The following is a 15,922-nucleotide window of genomic DNA, read 5'->3' on the forward strand; positions in this document are numbered from 1 at the left end:
TGTTTGTGCATGTCCGTGTGTGAGAACAATTCAAATTAGTGAGGACAGAAAGGGAGAACAGAAAACAGGAAGATTTCATGGGGTGCTTTTCTTTGTTAAGCAGCAAGCTCAGGTAAGAAATCTTAAATCTAAATCAACTGTAGTGGATAACGTTGTGTGTAAGTGTGTGACTTGTTGCATGGACGTAAGTTTGAAGCTGAAAACTGGTATAATTGTATGTATTGAGATGCATATAGTGCTGATTGTGTCATGTGTGATTTTTATAACTGTGAGGATGGTATTGGCATTTATTATCATCATATTATCATATCTGTTATAATTGAATAGTTGTAAGATGGTATCTACACATATGATCAAACATTTATAACATAATGCAGTAATGAAAGAGTGAAGAGAGGCTGCATGCTATATAAGTAAGCAGATATCAGTGACATGTCTCTTGTTCTCTGGTTGTGTAATAACTGACACACTTATCGGCACATGCTTAAGAACTATTCATTACATCACGCGACGTATTGAAAAACACTTAGCTCAAGTGCATCTTAAAGATACAACCGGTATCAAATAACATGAGGCCTTTGACACTTATAAGTGGTTGCTGGCTGTTGATAATTATTTTAATTACATTGTGTGCTCTGGATGTGTCCTACTGTATATGTTTATAGATCATTTAACAGAAATTATTGTACAGCAACCTTGTTTTTTGTGAAAGGCGCTTTATAAATCCAAGTCATTTGTATTATTATCATTATTATTATTTATTACTAAAGAAAATGTATCATAATTTGCATGAATGATGCACATTTGTGTGTTTGTGTGACATAAAAAAATACAAATAAAAATCTACATAAACAAAAATGACACTTTTTGGGTTGTGGGTGGGTGGGTTATCCTCTGCTTCTTCATGTACTTGCCCTCCATGAAAATAAAAACAAAGAAAAATAACTGACTAGTTTGGTGTTTCTCTCAGGTGGCACCATTTCACTCAGGTCTTCTTCTTCTTCTTCCTCCACTTCCTGTGTAGGTGAGGAATACAACAGCATTAGTTTGTTGGTTTAGTTAGTTAGAGTTAATTATACATTTTGGTCTTTTTTAATTGCTTTTCATCTTTTATCTTCTACTTAGACATGAAATGGTTTGCTTACAAAGGGCATTTGTCCTATTTTACACAAGACAAAGTAACAGTTACGGCCTGAGAAAATGCTGCACAACATCTGATATTTTTCAGTTTGTAAAAGTAAAACTCTTTAATGCAAGTTATGCAAACTCTGGCTTGAGAAAGAGTGTGACTGGAGTAAACTGGGTTTTCAAGAATTGGGGACTTATTCAAATTTAAGTCAAACAGCAGATAAGAATACAAAAAAATACAAACAACTGAACAAGTATCACAGAATGAGAATAATAGTCTGGATGTGCAAATATACCGTACCACATTTTTGAATCTACTGTCCATGACGTTGCCCTGTCTTTTGTCCGAAACATGGTAGGATTAAGCCCAGAAATGCCTTTAAGACTCTGAATAGAAATAATAGAAAATAAAAACATATTATTTTTTATTGTCTTAAAGTTCATGATATACTAATAAACATACGATACAATGGCAGTCAATGTGAGTTGATGGTATATCACTGAGGGGACCAGAGGCAGATGACTGAGGAGCTGGCAACACAAGTAACATGTTTGCACCTTCGCAACTCGAGGCTCCTTATGGTGTTAATAAGGTGCCAGTGACCTTTCCCACTGCCCCACTCCCTCACCACCGGCCCACCCGAACTCACTCCCAACAATACTATCTCAGTATCTATATTATAACCAACAAACCCCGCACATTATCAACGCTAAGCAGTTTTCACATTCTTCAAAAAATTACAACTATGTGTAACAGTGACTATATCACAATCTACAACATGGCGTAAACAAACTTCAAAAACATAATGAAATACTTTTCTGGAAGATTGCACTTGTATGAGTAATGAGTTGATCATAACACGCTAACAAACATTAGTTTGTACATTAGTGGTGATATGTGTTATATAGTGACCATAGTAAGCATTCTAAGTGGTGTGAATGAATGCTATGTGACAACATAGAGTCAATCTCAAAAACTGTCCACAGACAATTAGTGTTTGCATGTCACTAGTAGTGCGAGTTGTGACACACGTATCATATAATTTCTGCAGAAATCAACCGTCACATACACATATTGCATTTTATAAATATACAAAAATAAAAATATTTGTAATATTAACACACGGATGCAACGGTACATCAACACTCTCAGCCAGCAGACCGGAATGTTGCTCACCTTGGTTTGTTATCCTGAGCACAGTTGTTGCTGCTTGACAAATGAAGAAACTGACAGAGATCAAAGGCCATAAAAACACAATAAGCCTCTAGAGCATGTGGCATTTGACTTGGGCATTGACATGAGCCTTGTGCTATATTTGAGTTTTGCCCTAATAAGAAGGGCAATTTCAGAGCCCGGAATCGTATAACATGCAGTTAACTGAAGACAGAGGCTCATTATATCCTGTGGGTAATCACATTAGAATGTCTTCTTCTTTTTCTTCTTCTTCCCTGGTGTAAGATCTTATTACCATTGGAAAAGGAGACTAATGACACTCGAACCACCGTTTTAAACTGAGGTGGCCGTGTGACACATCCTTGGCAGGAGGAATGTTTGCTACAAAAGTTCACTTGATAGATGGATAGATGGATAGATGGATAGACAGACAGACAGACATACAGACACAGACAGAGAGACAGACAGTGGGTGGATGGTGTGATTTGCTTTGAATATAAAGGAAGTTGAGCTTGAATCATCACTCAGTTGCGCCACATTTAGGGACAGTGCTCAGACTCCCTTGTGCTCCCCTTCAGAGGGAGAATAAGAACAGCTGTTGGCACTGTTGTGAGAAATAATCCCTTGGCAATCCCCCTCTTTCTTTAAAGCTCACTGGCACTCCTTTCATTTTTAATAATTTCTGACTTGTAAGGACTCTGAAACACTATATCGGTGACTTTTTAAAGCTTCTCCGAGGCATAGCTTGAGGTTACTTTTGTGCCAAAGAGCATTTATAAGATGTATTAGTCACACCTTTGGACTGTCTACTGACCTACTCAACAGCAATACATGAACCAAACTTCACCCCTTTGTATCTTTTTTTACAGAAATACTTTTGAAAGAGGTACTCACAAGCAAAAAATACTTCTCATCAACATGCTACAGAACCAACTCACAAAAACTACATCTCAGAATAGTGTTCTCCTCGTCACATTTTCAGCCAAAAAGATATTATTTAAAACAAGGATAAAGTCAAATCACTGCATCCTATTATTTGCCAGGATTTCAGGATATTTGAGAATTTCTAAAAGCCTCATTTGCCCCCCCGAGTTCTAAGCTGCACAATGATGTGTGATGGAAGACATCTCATAAACTATGTAATGTTACAGCTAGGGTTAAGAACTACTCCATGAGCATAATGACAAGAATCATGACCAAATAGAGCAGGACTAGTGTGATAGGCTCCCATCACTCTATATAAAGGAGCAGTACATCAGCACTGAGGACAGGCGCCCAGCAAAGGTAAGCATCTCAGCAGCACAGATGCAGTTACTCTCAATACCTACAAACAAAACTACCAAGCAATTGAGCAATAGGCTTTGTGATGCTCACATCTTTGCTCCTTTCTTTCAGAAATCTGCACTGAAGTCTGCCACAAACAAGCCTTTTCACCTGGTGTGCTCCAAGGTAAATCAGACACCACTGTCTTACCACCACATGAGTACAATTTAATTACCATTACAGCTAAAGATAAACAGGCTGTCCCCTATATGAACATCGAAACTTTATTGGTAATTAGTTCAGTCCTGCAGCTATTGTAATTGTCTTAAACCAAACATAAAGGACGACCAATCTGTTTATGCAAACATCTGTCCTAGTTTTCTGGTTTTTGAAATTGTCTCGTTTCCTCACTTGCAGTAAAGGGTCATCATGAGTGTGGATCCGGAAATGGAGTGTTTTGGCCCGGCGGCCATTTACCTCCGGAAGCCAGAAAGAGAAAGAATTGAAGCTCAGAACACTCCGTTTGATGCTAAGTCATCATACTTTGTGACTGAGCCGACGGAAATGTACCTCAAGGGAAAACTTACAAAGAGAGAGGGTGGCAAAGCCACGGTGGAGACTCTAACTGGAAAGGTGAGGATTGCACTTGCATGATTTGGACTGTTGTGGGATGTGTTTAGCTTAACACACGGCTATTTCAGGAGTAGTAAAAGTAAATTTGATCTATCCTACTGACAAAACTAGTTTGCAGATGGTCAAATCTGTAATTTGTTAATAGCAAGTAAGATTTTAAAAATAAATTACAACTAGACTGCTAAAATGGCTGCTACATGGTAACTTGTTTTATATGTGTCCTTTCCTGCCTCTTTGACAGACCATCACTGTAAAAGAGGATGAAATCTTTCCCATGAACCCTCCAAAGTTTGATAAGATTGAGGACATGGCCATGATGACCCACCTCAGCGAGCCTTCTGTGCTGTATAACCTCAAAGAGCGCTATGCGGCATGGATGATCTACGTAAGTTTAGTCGAATAGAAAGATTAACCTCATAGCATTTACAGTACAAAATATGGACACCTTACGGAAATTAACATTTGGAGGAGAAGGGGTAACATTAGCCTTTAGGAGAGGATTTGAGTAGGTGGTAACAGACCCATGAAGCACTTTGTAGGCTAGCATCTTAGCACAGGTTTTAACAATGGCAGTGGCTTATACAGATGTAGCTTTACTTATTTAAGCATGTTCATATTAATGTTTTTTCTCAAATATTTCACTATTACAGACCTACTCAGGGCTGTTCTGCGTGACTGTGAACCCCTACAAGTGGCTCCCAGTGTACGACGCAAAGGTTGTCTCTGGATACAGAGGGAAAAAGAGGATTGAGGCTCCACCCCACATCTTCTCCATCTCTGATAATGCCTACCAGTTCATGCTGCAGGGTAAACTTATTGTCCGTGCTACAATGTGTCCAATAATACGGCCATTAAAGTAAATTCCTAATGTTGTGTAATGTTTGGATCTTTTACAGACAGAGAAAACCAGTCAATCCTGATCACGTACGTGCCAGCACTATGGATGTCAGTAATTTAAACAATAATACATGATGTATAAATGATTCACATAATTGTTTTTTTTACACATAAACACAGCGGAGAATCCGGTGCTGGAAAGACTGTCAACACTAAACGTGTCATCCAGTACTTTGCAACAATTGCAGTGGCTGGAGGGAAGAAAACTGATAATATTCCTGGAAAAATGCAGGTAACTGACATCAAATAATATGAAAATATGATATGTAATATGTATGCATGTGTATTTATATATATATATATATATATATGTATATATATATATATATATATATATATATATATATATATATATATATATATATATATACTGTATACAGTTTATATGATACTAAATCATTGTTATATTTAGGGTTCACTGGAAGATCAAATCATTGCAGCAAACCCGCTGTTGGAAGCTTATGGTAACGCCAAGACTGTGAGGAATGACAACTCTTCACGTTTTGTAAGTTTTTGTCTTATCTCATTTTAAAAAGTTGTTGCTATTTTGCGCAAAAGTATAGAGTTCTAATGTAAATGTTAACCTGTTTTTGCATAGGGAAAATTCATCAGAATTCACTTTGGAACAACTGGAAAGTTGGCTTCAGCTGATATTGAAACTTGTAAGAAGCTCATTGCACATGACATGTATTGCTTGCTATGTACTGTCAACTCCTACTGTACAGCTTTGCTTCAGGAGATATTCATCATAAACACTTAAACCCCCCCCACACACAGATCTGCTGGAGAAGTCTCGAGTGACGTTCCAGCTGTCTGCAGAGAGGAGCTACCACATCTTCTATCAGCTCACAACGGGCCACAAACCTGAGCTCATAGGTGTGACATGAGCAAATAAGGAGATCATTATTCCTGAAGTAAATGATAACGCCTGTATTGTTTACAAGTTTTTTTCCTGTTTCCTTCAGAGGCTCTGCTGATTACCACAAACCCATATGACTATCCTATGATTAGTCATGGTGAAATCACTGTCAAGAGCATCAATGACATTGAAGAATTCATAGCCACTGATGTAAGGAAAACTTTATGATTGAAAGTTAATTGCTTAAATAATGAGTAAATTGCTTTAAAAGTGTCCAATAGATGCTAAATATTTGTCGATGCAGCAGAATGTTTACCACTGACAAACTTTTTTAATACAGACTGCCATTGACATCCTGGGCTTCACTGCAGAAGAGAAGTCATACATTTACAAGTTGACTGGTGCTGTGATGCATCATGGGGGCATGAAATTCAAGCAGAAGCAGCGTGAAGAGCAGGCCGAGCCTGATGGCACTGAGGGTACGACGTCCACTCACCATGAGATTTAATGTCACAGGTTTTCCAACGAGTGAATCAGGAGTGACGCTGATGAAGTCAAGCTGGTATTATGTGTTTTTAAAGATGAAAACTTGTGTTCTGTATTTAGTGGCAGATAAAATCGCCTACCTCATGGGTCTGAACTCTGCTGATTTGCTCAAAGCGCTATGCTACCCCAGAGTGAAGGTCGGGAACGAGTTTGTGACCAAAGGCCAAACTGTCCCTCAGGTCAGAGGATTTTGCTTCTGTTGAATGTAAACTTGTTTTATTGATTTTCATATCATTATTAATGTTGTACCATTCACTTGTTAAATCAGGTCAACAATTCCGTCATGGCTCTCTGCAAGTCTGTCTATGAGAAAATGTTCTTGTGGATGGTCGTCAGAATCAATGAGATGCTGGACACCAGGCAGCCCAGAAGCTATTTCATTGGTGTCCTGGATATCGCTGGGTTTGAAATCTTTGATGTAAGTTTGGTTGATGGAACATATTCTTACAGATAGTCATTCCAATAATGTTTGCATTTGGATATCTTACCACATCAAAGCTAAGGGTATAAACAATGTTAGTGAAAGCACTTGCCAGTATTTTATGCATCTTAATTTCTTTAGTTCAACAGCTTGGAGCAGCTGTGCATCAACTTCACCAATGAAAAGCTGCAACAGTTTTTCAACCACCACATGTTTGTCCTGGAGCAAGAAGAGTACAAGAAAGAGGGAATTGAATGGGAGTTCATTGACTTTGGTATGGACTTGGCAGCCTGCATTGAGCTTATTGAGAAGGTGAGCCACATGCTGCTGTATATTCACAAATACAGAAACTGTCTGATGATTTTGAAGAATTTGTTTTCATTCATAATTTCCTCTGAATAGCCAATGGGCATCTTCTCCATCCTGGAAGAGGAGTGCATGTTCCCCAAGGCAACTGACACGACCTTTAAGAACAAACTGTACGACCAGCATCTTGGTAAAAGTGCCCCCTTCCAGAAACCCAGGCCTGCCAAAGGCAAAGCTGAGGCCCATTTCTCTCTGGTGCACTATGCTGGCACTGTTGATTACAATGTCCTTGGCTGGCTGGACAAGAACAAGGATCCTCTGAATGACTCAGTGGTTCAGCTCTACCAGAAGTCTTCAGTCAAACTGCTGGCTCACCTCTATGCAGCACATGCCTCAGGAGAAGGTACGATCATATTTCAGAGAACAACATGTGCAGTGCTTGCTGATGCTGATGTTCATTAGATGTTAAAACCCATTGGTTAATTTGAAGATTACATGTAAGAAAACAGTTTTGACAGAAAAAAAAACATTTTCTCCCTTCAATTGTGGCCACAACAGAGGGTGGTGGAAAGAAAGCTGGAAAGAAGAAGGGAGGGTCTTTTCAGACAGTGTCTGCTTTGTTCAGGGTAAGTATAGCAATTGTTACTTGAAGAATCAAAGCCACAGAAAACATGCCTCATTATTTAGTATTAATTCAAACATTATTGACATATTTCAGGAGAATTTGGGCAAACTGATGACCAACCTGAGGAGCACCCATCCTCATTTTGTGCGATGCTTAATTCCAAATGAATCAAAGACTCCAGGTAACCTCTCTAGTATTCATGAATACATTCAAAAAGATTATTGACACCACAAAACAAAACTGACTTTAGCGTGCCGTTAGGTCTTATGGAGAACTTCCTAGTCATCCACCAGCTCAGGTGTAACGGTGTGCTGGAAGGTATCAGGATCTGCAGGAAAGGTTTCCCCAGCAGAATCCTGTATGGTGACTTCAAGCAGAGGTAATCACTAATATTCATCAAATCTGACAATGTTTGCACCCTAGCCCCTGCAATCAATTATTCTTTAATAAACATTTTCTCTCCAATCAGATACAAAGTATTGAATGCCAGTGTCATCCCTGAGGGGCAGTTCATTGACAACAAAAAGGCCTCAGAGAAACTCTTGGGCTCTATTGATGTCGATCAAACCCAGTACAAATTCGGACACACAAAGGTGATCAATTAATTATTATTATTCATTATGGGTGTCCTTTAAAATGCATACGCTAATGCTGTTGTTCTCCTTTAGGTGTTCTTTAAAGCTGGGCTGCTGGGAACTCTGGAGGAGATGAGGGATGAGAAACTGGCTATCCTGATCACAATGACTCAGGCTCTTTGCAGAGGTTACGTCATGAGGAAAGAGTTTGTCAAGATGATGGAGCGCAGGTATCAGTCACATTTAGCTTATCTTGGCACTTATTATCAATCCAGCTATCAGAAAATAACTTGGTTACCTTTATCCTCAGGGAGGCCATTTACTCTATTCAGTACAACATCCGCTCATTCATGAATGTCAAGACCTGGCCATGGATGAAGGTCTACTTCAAGATTAAGCCTCTTCTGAAGAGTGCAGAGACTGAGAAAGAGATGGCCCAAATGAAAGAGGACTTTGAAAAGACCAAAGAGGAGCTAGCAAAGGCTCTGGCCAAGAAGAAAGATCTGGAGGAGAAGATGGTTTCTCTCCTGCAGGAAAAGAATGACCTCTTATTGCAAGTGCAGTCGGTAAGATGAATCACTACAATCTATGTGAATTTCTAAAAACCCTTGTTAAACGTCTTATTTAAATCTTCTAAATCTGCTTTCTATCATTTTTAGGAAGGTGAAAACCTTTCTGATGCTGAGGAAAGGTGCGAGGGGCTCATTAAAGCGAAAATCCAGCTTGAGGCCAAATGCAAAGAGACAGCTGAGAGACTGGAAGATGAGGAGGAAATGAATGCTGAGTTGACTGCAAAGAAGAGGAAGCTGGAGGACGAATGCTCTGAGTTGAAGAAAGACATCGATGACTTGGAGCTCACACTGGCCAAGGTGGAAAAGGAGAAACATGCCACGGAGAACAAGGTGAGAGTCATACATTTTTTTTACTTGACGGTTACAATTTTACATACACTTTGATCAGATATTCAAACTGAATACATTTGAACTCACTAGGTCAAAAACCTGGTTGAAGAAATGGCTTCTCAAGATGAGACCATTGCCAAGTTGAGCAAAGAGAAGAAAGCTCTCCAAGAGGCCCATCAGCAGACACTTGACGATCTGCAAGCAGAGGAAGACAAAGTCAACACTCTGACAAAGGCCAAAGTGAAGCTGGAGCAGCAAGTGGATGACGTGAGTCGTAAAAACAGACAGTGGTTTTGATTTTTGTGAAAATATATACCATTATATTCATTCCTCGCCTCGGTTAAAAACAGCTTGAAGGTTCTCTTGAGCAAGAAAAGAAGCTTCGCATGGACCTTGAGCGTGCTAAAAGAAAGCTTGAGGGGGATCTTAAGTTGGCCCATGAAACCATCATGGATCTGGAGAATGACAAGCAGCAGGCTGACGAGAAAATAAAGAAGTGAGTCAAATGATCTTGAATGTTCAATTAAACTGGATTTGTTGAGTGCAAATCCCAGACTAAACATTTGGATATAAAAATTGACACACACAATAATATAAATAAGTCGTATAAATATTGAATATGAATACATGAATATGTATAACATGTTTTGCAACACAGGAAGGAATTTGAAACAAGCCAGCTTCTCAGCAAGATTGAGGATGAACAGTCACTTAGTGCTCAGCTTCAGAAGAAGATCAAAGAACTTCAGGTTGGTACAGTATCTGATGTAATCATGTCTGCACCTCACTGACTTTAGAGGTGTTTTACTTCATGTCATAAAAATACAAGAATGTTCACCTACTTTAATAACATATAAATGCCAGGCTCGTATTGAGGAGCTGGAGGAGGAGATTGAGGCTGAGCGAGCGGCTCGAGCCAAGGTGGAGAAGCAGAGGTCCGATCTCTCCAGGGAACTCGAGGAGATCAGCGAGAGGCTGGAAGAAGCTGGAGGAGCCACTTCCGTGCAGATTGAGATGAATAAGAAGCGAGAGGCCGAGTTTCAGAAGCTGCGTCGTGATCTTGAAGAGTCCACCCTGCAGCATGAGGCTACCGCTGCCGCTCTGCGCAAGAAACAGGCCGACAGTGTGGCAGAGCTCGGGGAACAGATCGATAACCTCCAGAGAGTCAAACAGAAGCTGGAGAAGGAGAAGAGTGAATTCAAGATGGAGATTGATGACCTTTCGAGCAATATGGAGTCTGTCGCCAAATCAAAGGTAGGTCAACATTTTGTATACTGCTACACATTTGATTTCATTCATCACACAAAGTTAGACAATCATGCAATTCTTCAACACGTTTTATTAACTTGAAGGGCAATCTGGAGAAAATGTGCCGCACTCTTGAGGATCAACTGAGTGAGTTGAAGTCCAAGAATGATGAACATGTGCGACAACTGAACGACACTGGGGTTCAGAAGGCAAGACTGCAAACAGAGAACGGTGAGGAAAAATCTACATTTTCTGATTCTAATTCAAAGTACATTTTCATACTGCCTTAGGATTAGTTCTCATCTCAGTCACTGTTGCATTATAGGAGAAATCAGTCGCCAGCTGGAGGAGAAAGAAGCCCTGATCTCTCAGCTAACCCGAAGCAAGCAGGCTTACACGCAGCAGATTGAAGAACTTAAGAGACACATCGAAGAGGAAGTTAAAGTATGTTCACCATGTAAATTCAGTGTGGCACAGACAACAGTCCAAGGCTTGAACTGAAGTGAGGCAGATTTATTTAAAAAACAAATCTTTAATTTCTTTGTCAGGCCAAGAACGCCCTGGCTCATGCTGTTCAGTCATCCCGCCATGACTGCGATCTGCTCAGAGAGCAGTATGAGGAGGAGCAGGAGGCCAAGGCTGAGCTACAGCGAGCGATGTCCAAAGCCAACAGCGAGGTGGCTCAGTGGAGAACCAAATACGAAACTGATGCCATTCAGCGCACTGAGGAGCTGGAGGAGGCCAAGTAATGGACAGTTCTGAAATCACAACGTTTCCACATGCATTTTATTATCATAAAAATCATATCTTACATCTTTAAACAGGAAAAAACTTGCCCAGCGTCTTCAGGATGCAGAGGAAGCCATTGAGGCTGTGAATGCAAAATGTGCCTCTCTGGAAAAGACCAAGCAGAGACTTCACGGTGAAGTGGAGGACCTGATGATTGACGTGGAGAGAGCTAATGCTCTGGCTGCTAACCTGGACAAGAAGCAAAGAAACTTTGACAAGGTTTGAATTTTATTTCCAAACAAACGCCACTGAATTATGAATCACTGAACGGCAATATATGAGTGTCCTTTTTTGTTTTCAGGTCCTTGCGGAGTGGAAACAGAAGTATGAGGAAAGCCAGGCGGAGCTGGAGGGATCGCAGAAAGAAGCTCGGTCCCTCAGCACTGAAATGTTCAAGTTGAAGAACTCATATGAGGAATCTCTGGATCACCTGGAGACCTTGAAGAGGGAAAACAAAAATCTGCAACGTATGCTATCTTTGAAAAAAATAATAGTATTCGCATATGCCCAAACAAAAGTTTAACAAAAGAGTTAAAGAGATTTATAGTTGATTTACTGTTTTACACGTAGTACATCACTCTCTCATAACATTTATGTTATATACATATATACATATACTTTGATTCTTACAGAGGAGATCTCCGATTTAACCGAGCAACTTGGTGAGACTGGAAAAACCATTCATGAACTGGAGAAAGCGAAAAAGTCTGCAGAGGCAGAGAAGTCCGAACTCCAAACTGCACTTGAGGAAGCAGAGGTACTGTCTGGCAAATACATATTTTATTCAACACGATGTAAATCAGTCTGGAGCTGTATAACGTAGATTTTGTGTGTGTGTGTGTGAAGGCTGCCCTGGAGCACGAGGAGTCCAAGATTCTGCGTGTTCAGCTTGAGCTCACCCAAGTCAAGAGTGAGATTGACAGGAAAATTGCAGAGAAGGACGAGGAGATTGAGCAGATCAAGAGGAACAGCCAGAGGGTGATCGAGTCCATGCAGAGCACCTTGGATGCTGAGGTCAGGAGCAGGAATGATGCCATAAGGATCAAGAAGAAGATGGAGGGAGACCTCAACGAGATGGAGATTCAGCTGAGCCACGCCAACCGCCAGGCTTCTGAGGCCCAGAAACAGCTGAGGAACGTGCAAGGACAGCTGAAGGTATGGTGCAGTGTCAGAGAACGTGCAGGTAAAGTTTACTTTCTTTGGACTGATTCACAAATGTGTTTTTATGATTAATTCAGGACGCTCAGCTGCACCTTGATGAAGCCATTAGAAGTCAGGAAGACATGAAGGAGCAGGTGGCCATGGTGGAGCGCAGGAACAACCTGATGCTGGCTGAGATCGAGGAGCTGAGAGCTGCACTGGAGCAGACGGAGAGAGGCCGCAAAGTGGCTGAAACGGAGCTGGTCGACGCCAGTGAGCGTGTGGGACTACTGCACTCTCAGGTAAAAAAAGCTATTCGAAATACTTCACAACATGAAAGATACAGTGCTGTACATAATCAAAAATGATATTTTTTACAGAATACCAGTCTCATCAACACCAAGAAGAAGTTGGAGGCTGACCTCATTCAGATCCAAGGAGAAGTAGAAGATGCTGTTCAGGAAGCAAGAAATGCTGAGGAAAAGGCCAAGAAGGCCATCACTGATGTGAGTCGCCGTGTATACACGTCACATTACTCCAGCAAAGACAGATGATTGAAAGAGTATTACTGCTTCCAAATGTCAGGCTGCCATGATGGCAGAGGAGCTGAAGAAGGAGCAGGACACCAGTGCTCATTTGGAGAGGATGAAGAAGAACCTGGAGGTGACAGTGAAGGACCTGCAGCACCGCCTTGACGAAGCTGAGAATCTGGCCATGAAGGGCGGCAAGAAGCAGCTCCAGAAACTGGAGGCTAGAGTAAGAGGCGTCTTGACCTAGCAACTCATATTTATTATGCAGCAGGAGAGCATTTTTGCTTTTTAAAAACCAATGCATTCTTCTTCTTCTCCTTCTTCTTTCAAGGTTCGTGAACTGGAGGGTGAAGTTGACTCTGAACAGAGGCGAGGGGCTGACGCCATCAAGGGAGTCCGGAAATATGAGAGAAGAGTGAAGGAACTCACCTATCAGGTCAACTGCTTTTTCATTTATTAATAGATAATTTACTGCACATATCAAGTAATTATAATAATAATATATAGTCATTAAAACAAACTGTTTCTGGTACAATGTTCTTTTTTCTTATTCAAAACAGACTGAGGAGGATAAGAAGAATATTTCCAGACTTCAAGATCTGGTGGACAAGCTGCAGCTCAAAGTGAAATCTTACAAACGACAGGCTGAAGAATCTGTAAGTGAATTTAGGTTTTCATTAGAGCCCACATTAATTACAAAGTCATTTGACTGGTTCTAACCTCTTGTCTTATTACACAGGAGGAGCAGGCCAACAGTCACCTGTCCAGGTACAGGAAAGTCCAGCATGAGATGGAGGAGGCTCAGGAGCGAGCCGACATCGCCGAGTCTCAGGTCAACAAGCTGAGAGCCAAGAGTCGTGAAATCGTCAAGGTAATTATGACTTGAGATTAAATTAGTTTGCGACGAGTTTGATTATCTGGACAAATGTTTCACATGCCTTTGTTCTGTCATTTCAGACCAAGGAAACCGGGGAGTGAGGTGGAACGATACAACACAGTCACAAGTAGTCATAAAATATGACTTCATCTTGTCTCTCGTTCACCTTAGCATGTTAAGCATGCTGTCTGTGATAGCCAAATATCAATAAAAGTAGATTACGCTGCATTACTTTGTGTCTATGTGGTTATTTTTAAATGATAAACACACATATACAGAATCAAGTGCAGTCCCATGGTGTATCCCCCCCCCCCTCAAACTAACAGAAAATATTGAGCTCTCGAAGTAATAATAATAATAACGCATTTTATTTATAAGTGGAGTGAAATTACAGAGTAAGCTATTATGAACAGGTGGGTTTGGAGTCTGGATTTGAAGAGAGTCAGATTTGCGGATGTCTGGTGGGAGTGAATTCCAGAGATGGCGAGCAGAGCGGCTGAAAGCTCTGCTCCCCATGGTGCTGAGGCGGGCGGAGGGCACAGTGAGGTCGATGATGGAGTAGGATCTGCGGGAGCGGGAGGAGGAAGTGGCGATGTGGAGAAGGTCGGAGAGATACGGAGAGAGGGGCGACGTTGTGGATGACTCATTATTATTTAATATATTTTGTTATTTTCTACACACTCAAAATTCTGCCTTATATATAAAGTGTATATAAACAGTATTACTAACTTTCCCCCCAAGTACCACCAGAGGAAGCTCACGTACCACTGGTGGTACACATACCACAGTTTGAGAACCATGGCCCAAGACCCAACTTCTGAATTGAATTATTGATTCTTTTTTTCCCCCTGAATAAAATAGTAAGAACTATATACATTTATTTATGTTGTTGTTGCGTGTATTGCGATGCGATTTTAAATGAAATGACAAAGACTAAATTATGACTTTTGTTGTGGATTCGTGTTCCCAAAATTAGAACATAGTTGACTCCTCGGGCCAGAGAAAGTTGGACGGCAACAATAAAAAAAACTCAAGGCACATCATCGGAGGTCGAGGTCTTCCGTCATCAGTATGGTGGAAGACCGCGGTGGCTCTGACCTCAGTAATATAAGCTGCAGCTCACTGAGCCAAGCATGCAGATAGAATTGTACTCCATGAAACATTTGGATGCTTGAGTACATCATGTCAGTGTGTTGCTATCGGGGGGACCATACTGCCACCTGCAGGCACTCTGTGTTACTAACACACTGAGTTTGTCTGGGTTTGGTTTCACACAGGTTTACTTGCTTTGTAGCAACTCTTACAATAACTAAGTTACTAAGTGATTTCTCACTGCAACGATACCGCTGTTCAGAGCTGATATATTAAAATAACAAAAAAATTAGCTGAGGATGACATTGCTCATTGGAAGTAATGACAGTTAGAAGATGCTTCAGTTTGGCAGATACTGTAGATAAACAAACATCAGCTGTTGTTTGCTTTGGGTAACGTTAAAGGTTAATGTAAGTGAGTAACATATGGTGTATCAGTACATAATCTAGGATTGCGTATGGCATTAATCAAGTCTTCACAACTCAATCATGTTCTCATTTTTGCATTTTTAAACAACATTAGCAATGGTGCAAAGGTCAAATACATAAACACAGCAGCATGTTTAACAGCACTTAACTGTAATTTTGAAATTAGGAATAACTCTAACTCTCTAAACTGTGACATTATCTGAGTTTACTCTTCAAAATAAACAAGGTTTATATCAGGTTGAGCTGCACGATTTATGTTGTCATTTGTGATTGTGATATAACAAAGAATTTTTGTTCTAAGTCCAACGCTATCTCATACTTTACCAAATCAAATAATTCTGATCTAACAAAGTGTATTTATTAGTACCAAATCAAAGCATAAATAATCTCACCATAGTGAGGGGAAGACATTACAGTATTATAGAGAGACCGAACTTAAGAGTTGCGCAGTCATCTGCCTCGGCTGTTTGGTGTGGAAGGAGAAACTGG

At 40.5% G+C, this 15,922-nt stretch overlaps 1 protein-coding gene across 1 annotated transcript; it reads left to right on the forward strand.

Annotated features, from left to right (window-relative positions):
• The first annotated feature begins 3,569 nt into the window (after window positions 1-3,569).
• On the forward strand, window positions 3,570-14,141 carry LOC122764900 (myosin heavy chain, fast skeletal muscle-like). The gene is made up of 41 exons (XM_044018900.1): window positions 3,570-3,586; window positions 3,698-3,751; window positions 3,983-4,198; window positions 4,440-4,583; window positions 4,849-5,005; window positions 5,095-5,122; window positions 5,216-5,327; window positions 5,508-5,600; window positions 5,694-5,757; window positions 5,873-5,971; window positions 6,061-6,164; window positions 6,295-6,433; window positions 6,561-6,679; window positions 6,769-6,918; window positions 7,063-7,233; window positions 7,324-7,630; window positions 7,786-7,853; window positions 7,946-8,033; window positions 8,114-8,231; window positions 8,322-8,445; window positions 8,521-8,657; window positions 8,738-8,993; window positions 9,087-9,329; window positions 9,420-9,596; window positions 9,680-9,825; window positions 9,988-10,078; window positions 10,194-10,583; window positions 10,682-10,808; window positions 10,903-11,021; window positions 11,126-11,322; window positions 11,402-11,585; window positions 11,668-11,833; window positions 11,999-12,123; window positions 12,213-12,521; window positions 12,605-12,808; window positions 12,887-13,012; window positions 13,092-13,262; window positions 13,368-13,472; window positions 13,597-13,692; window positions 13,776-13,907; window positions 13,994-14,141. The coding sequence occupies exons 3-41, from the start codon at window positions 3,995-3,997 to the stop codon at window positions 14,012-14,014; spliced, it is 5,811 nt and encodes a 1,936-aa protein (XP_043874835.1). The 5' UTR covers window positions 3,570-3,586; window positions 3,698-3,751; window positions 3,983-3,994; the 3' UTR covers window positions 14,015-14,141.
• Window positions 14,142-15,922: the final 1,781 nt, after the last annotated feature.

The sequence above is a fragment of the Solea senegalensis genome, unplaced genomic scaffold (assembly GCF_019176455.1).
Source record: "Solea senegalensis isolate Sse05_10M unplaced genomic scaffold, IFAPA_SoseM_1 scf7180000017754, whole genome shotgun sequence".
NCBI lineage: Eukaryota > Metazoa > Chordata > Actinopteri > Pleuronectiformes > Soleidae > Solea > Solea senegalensis.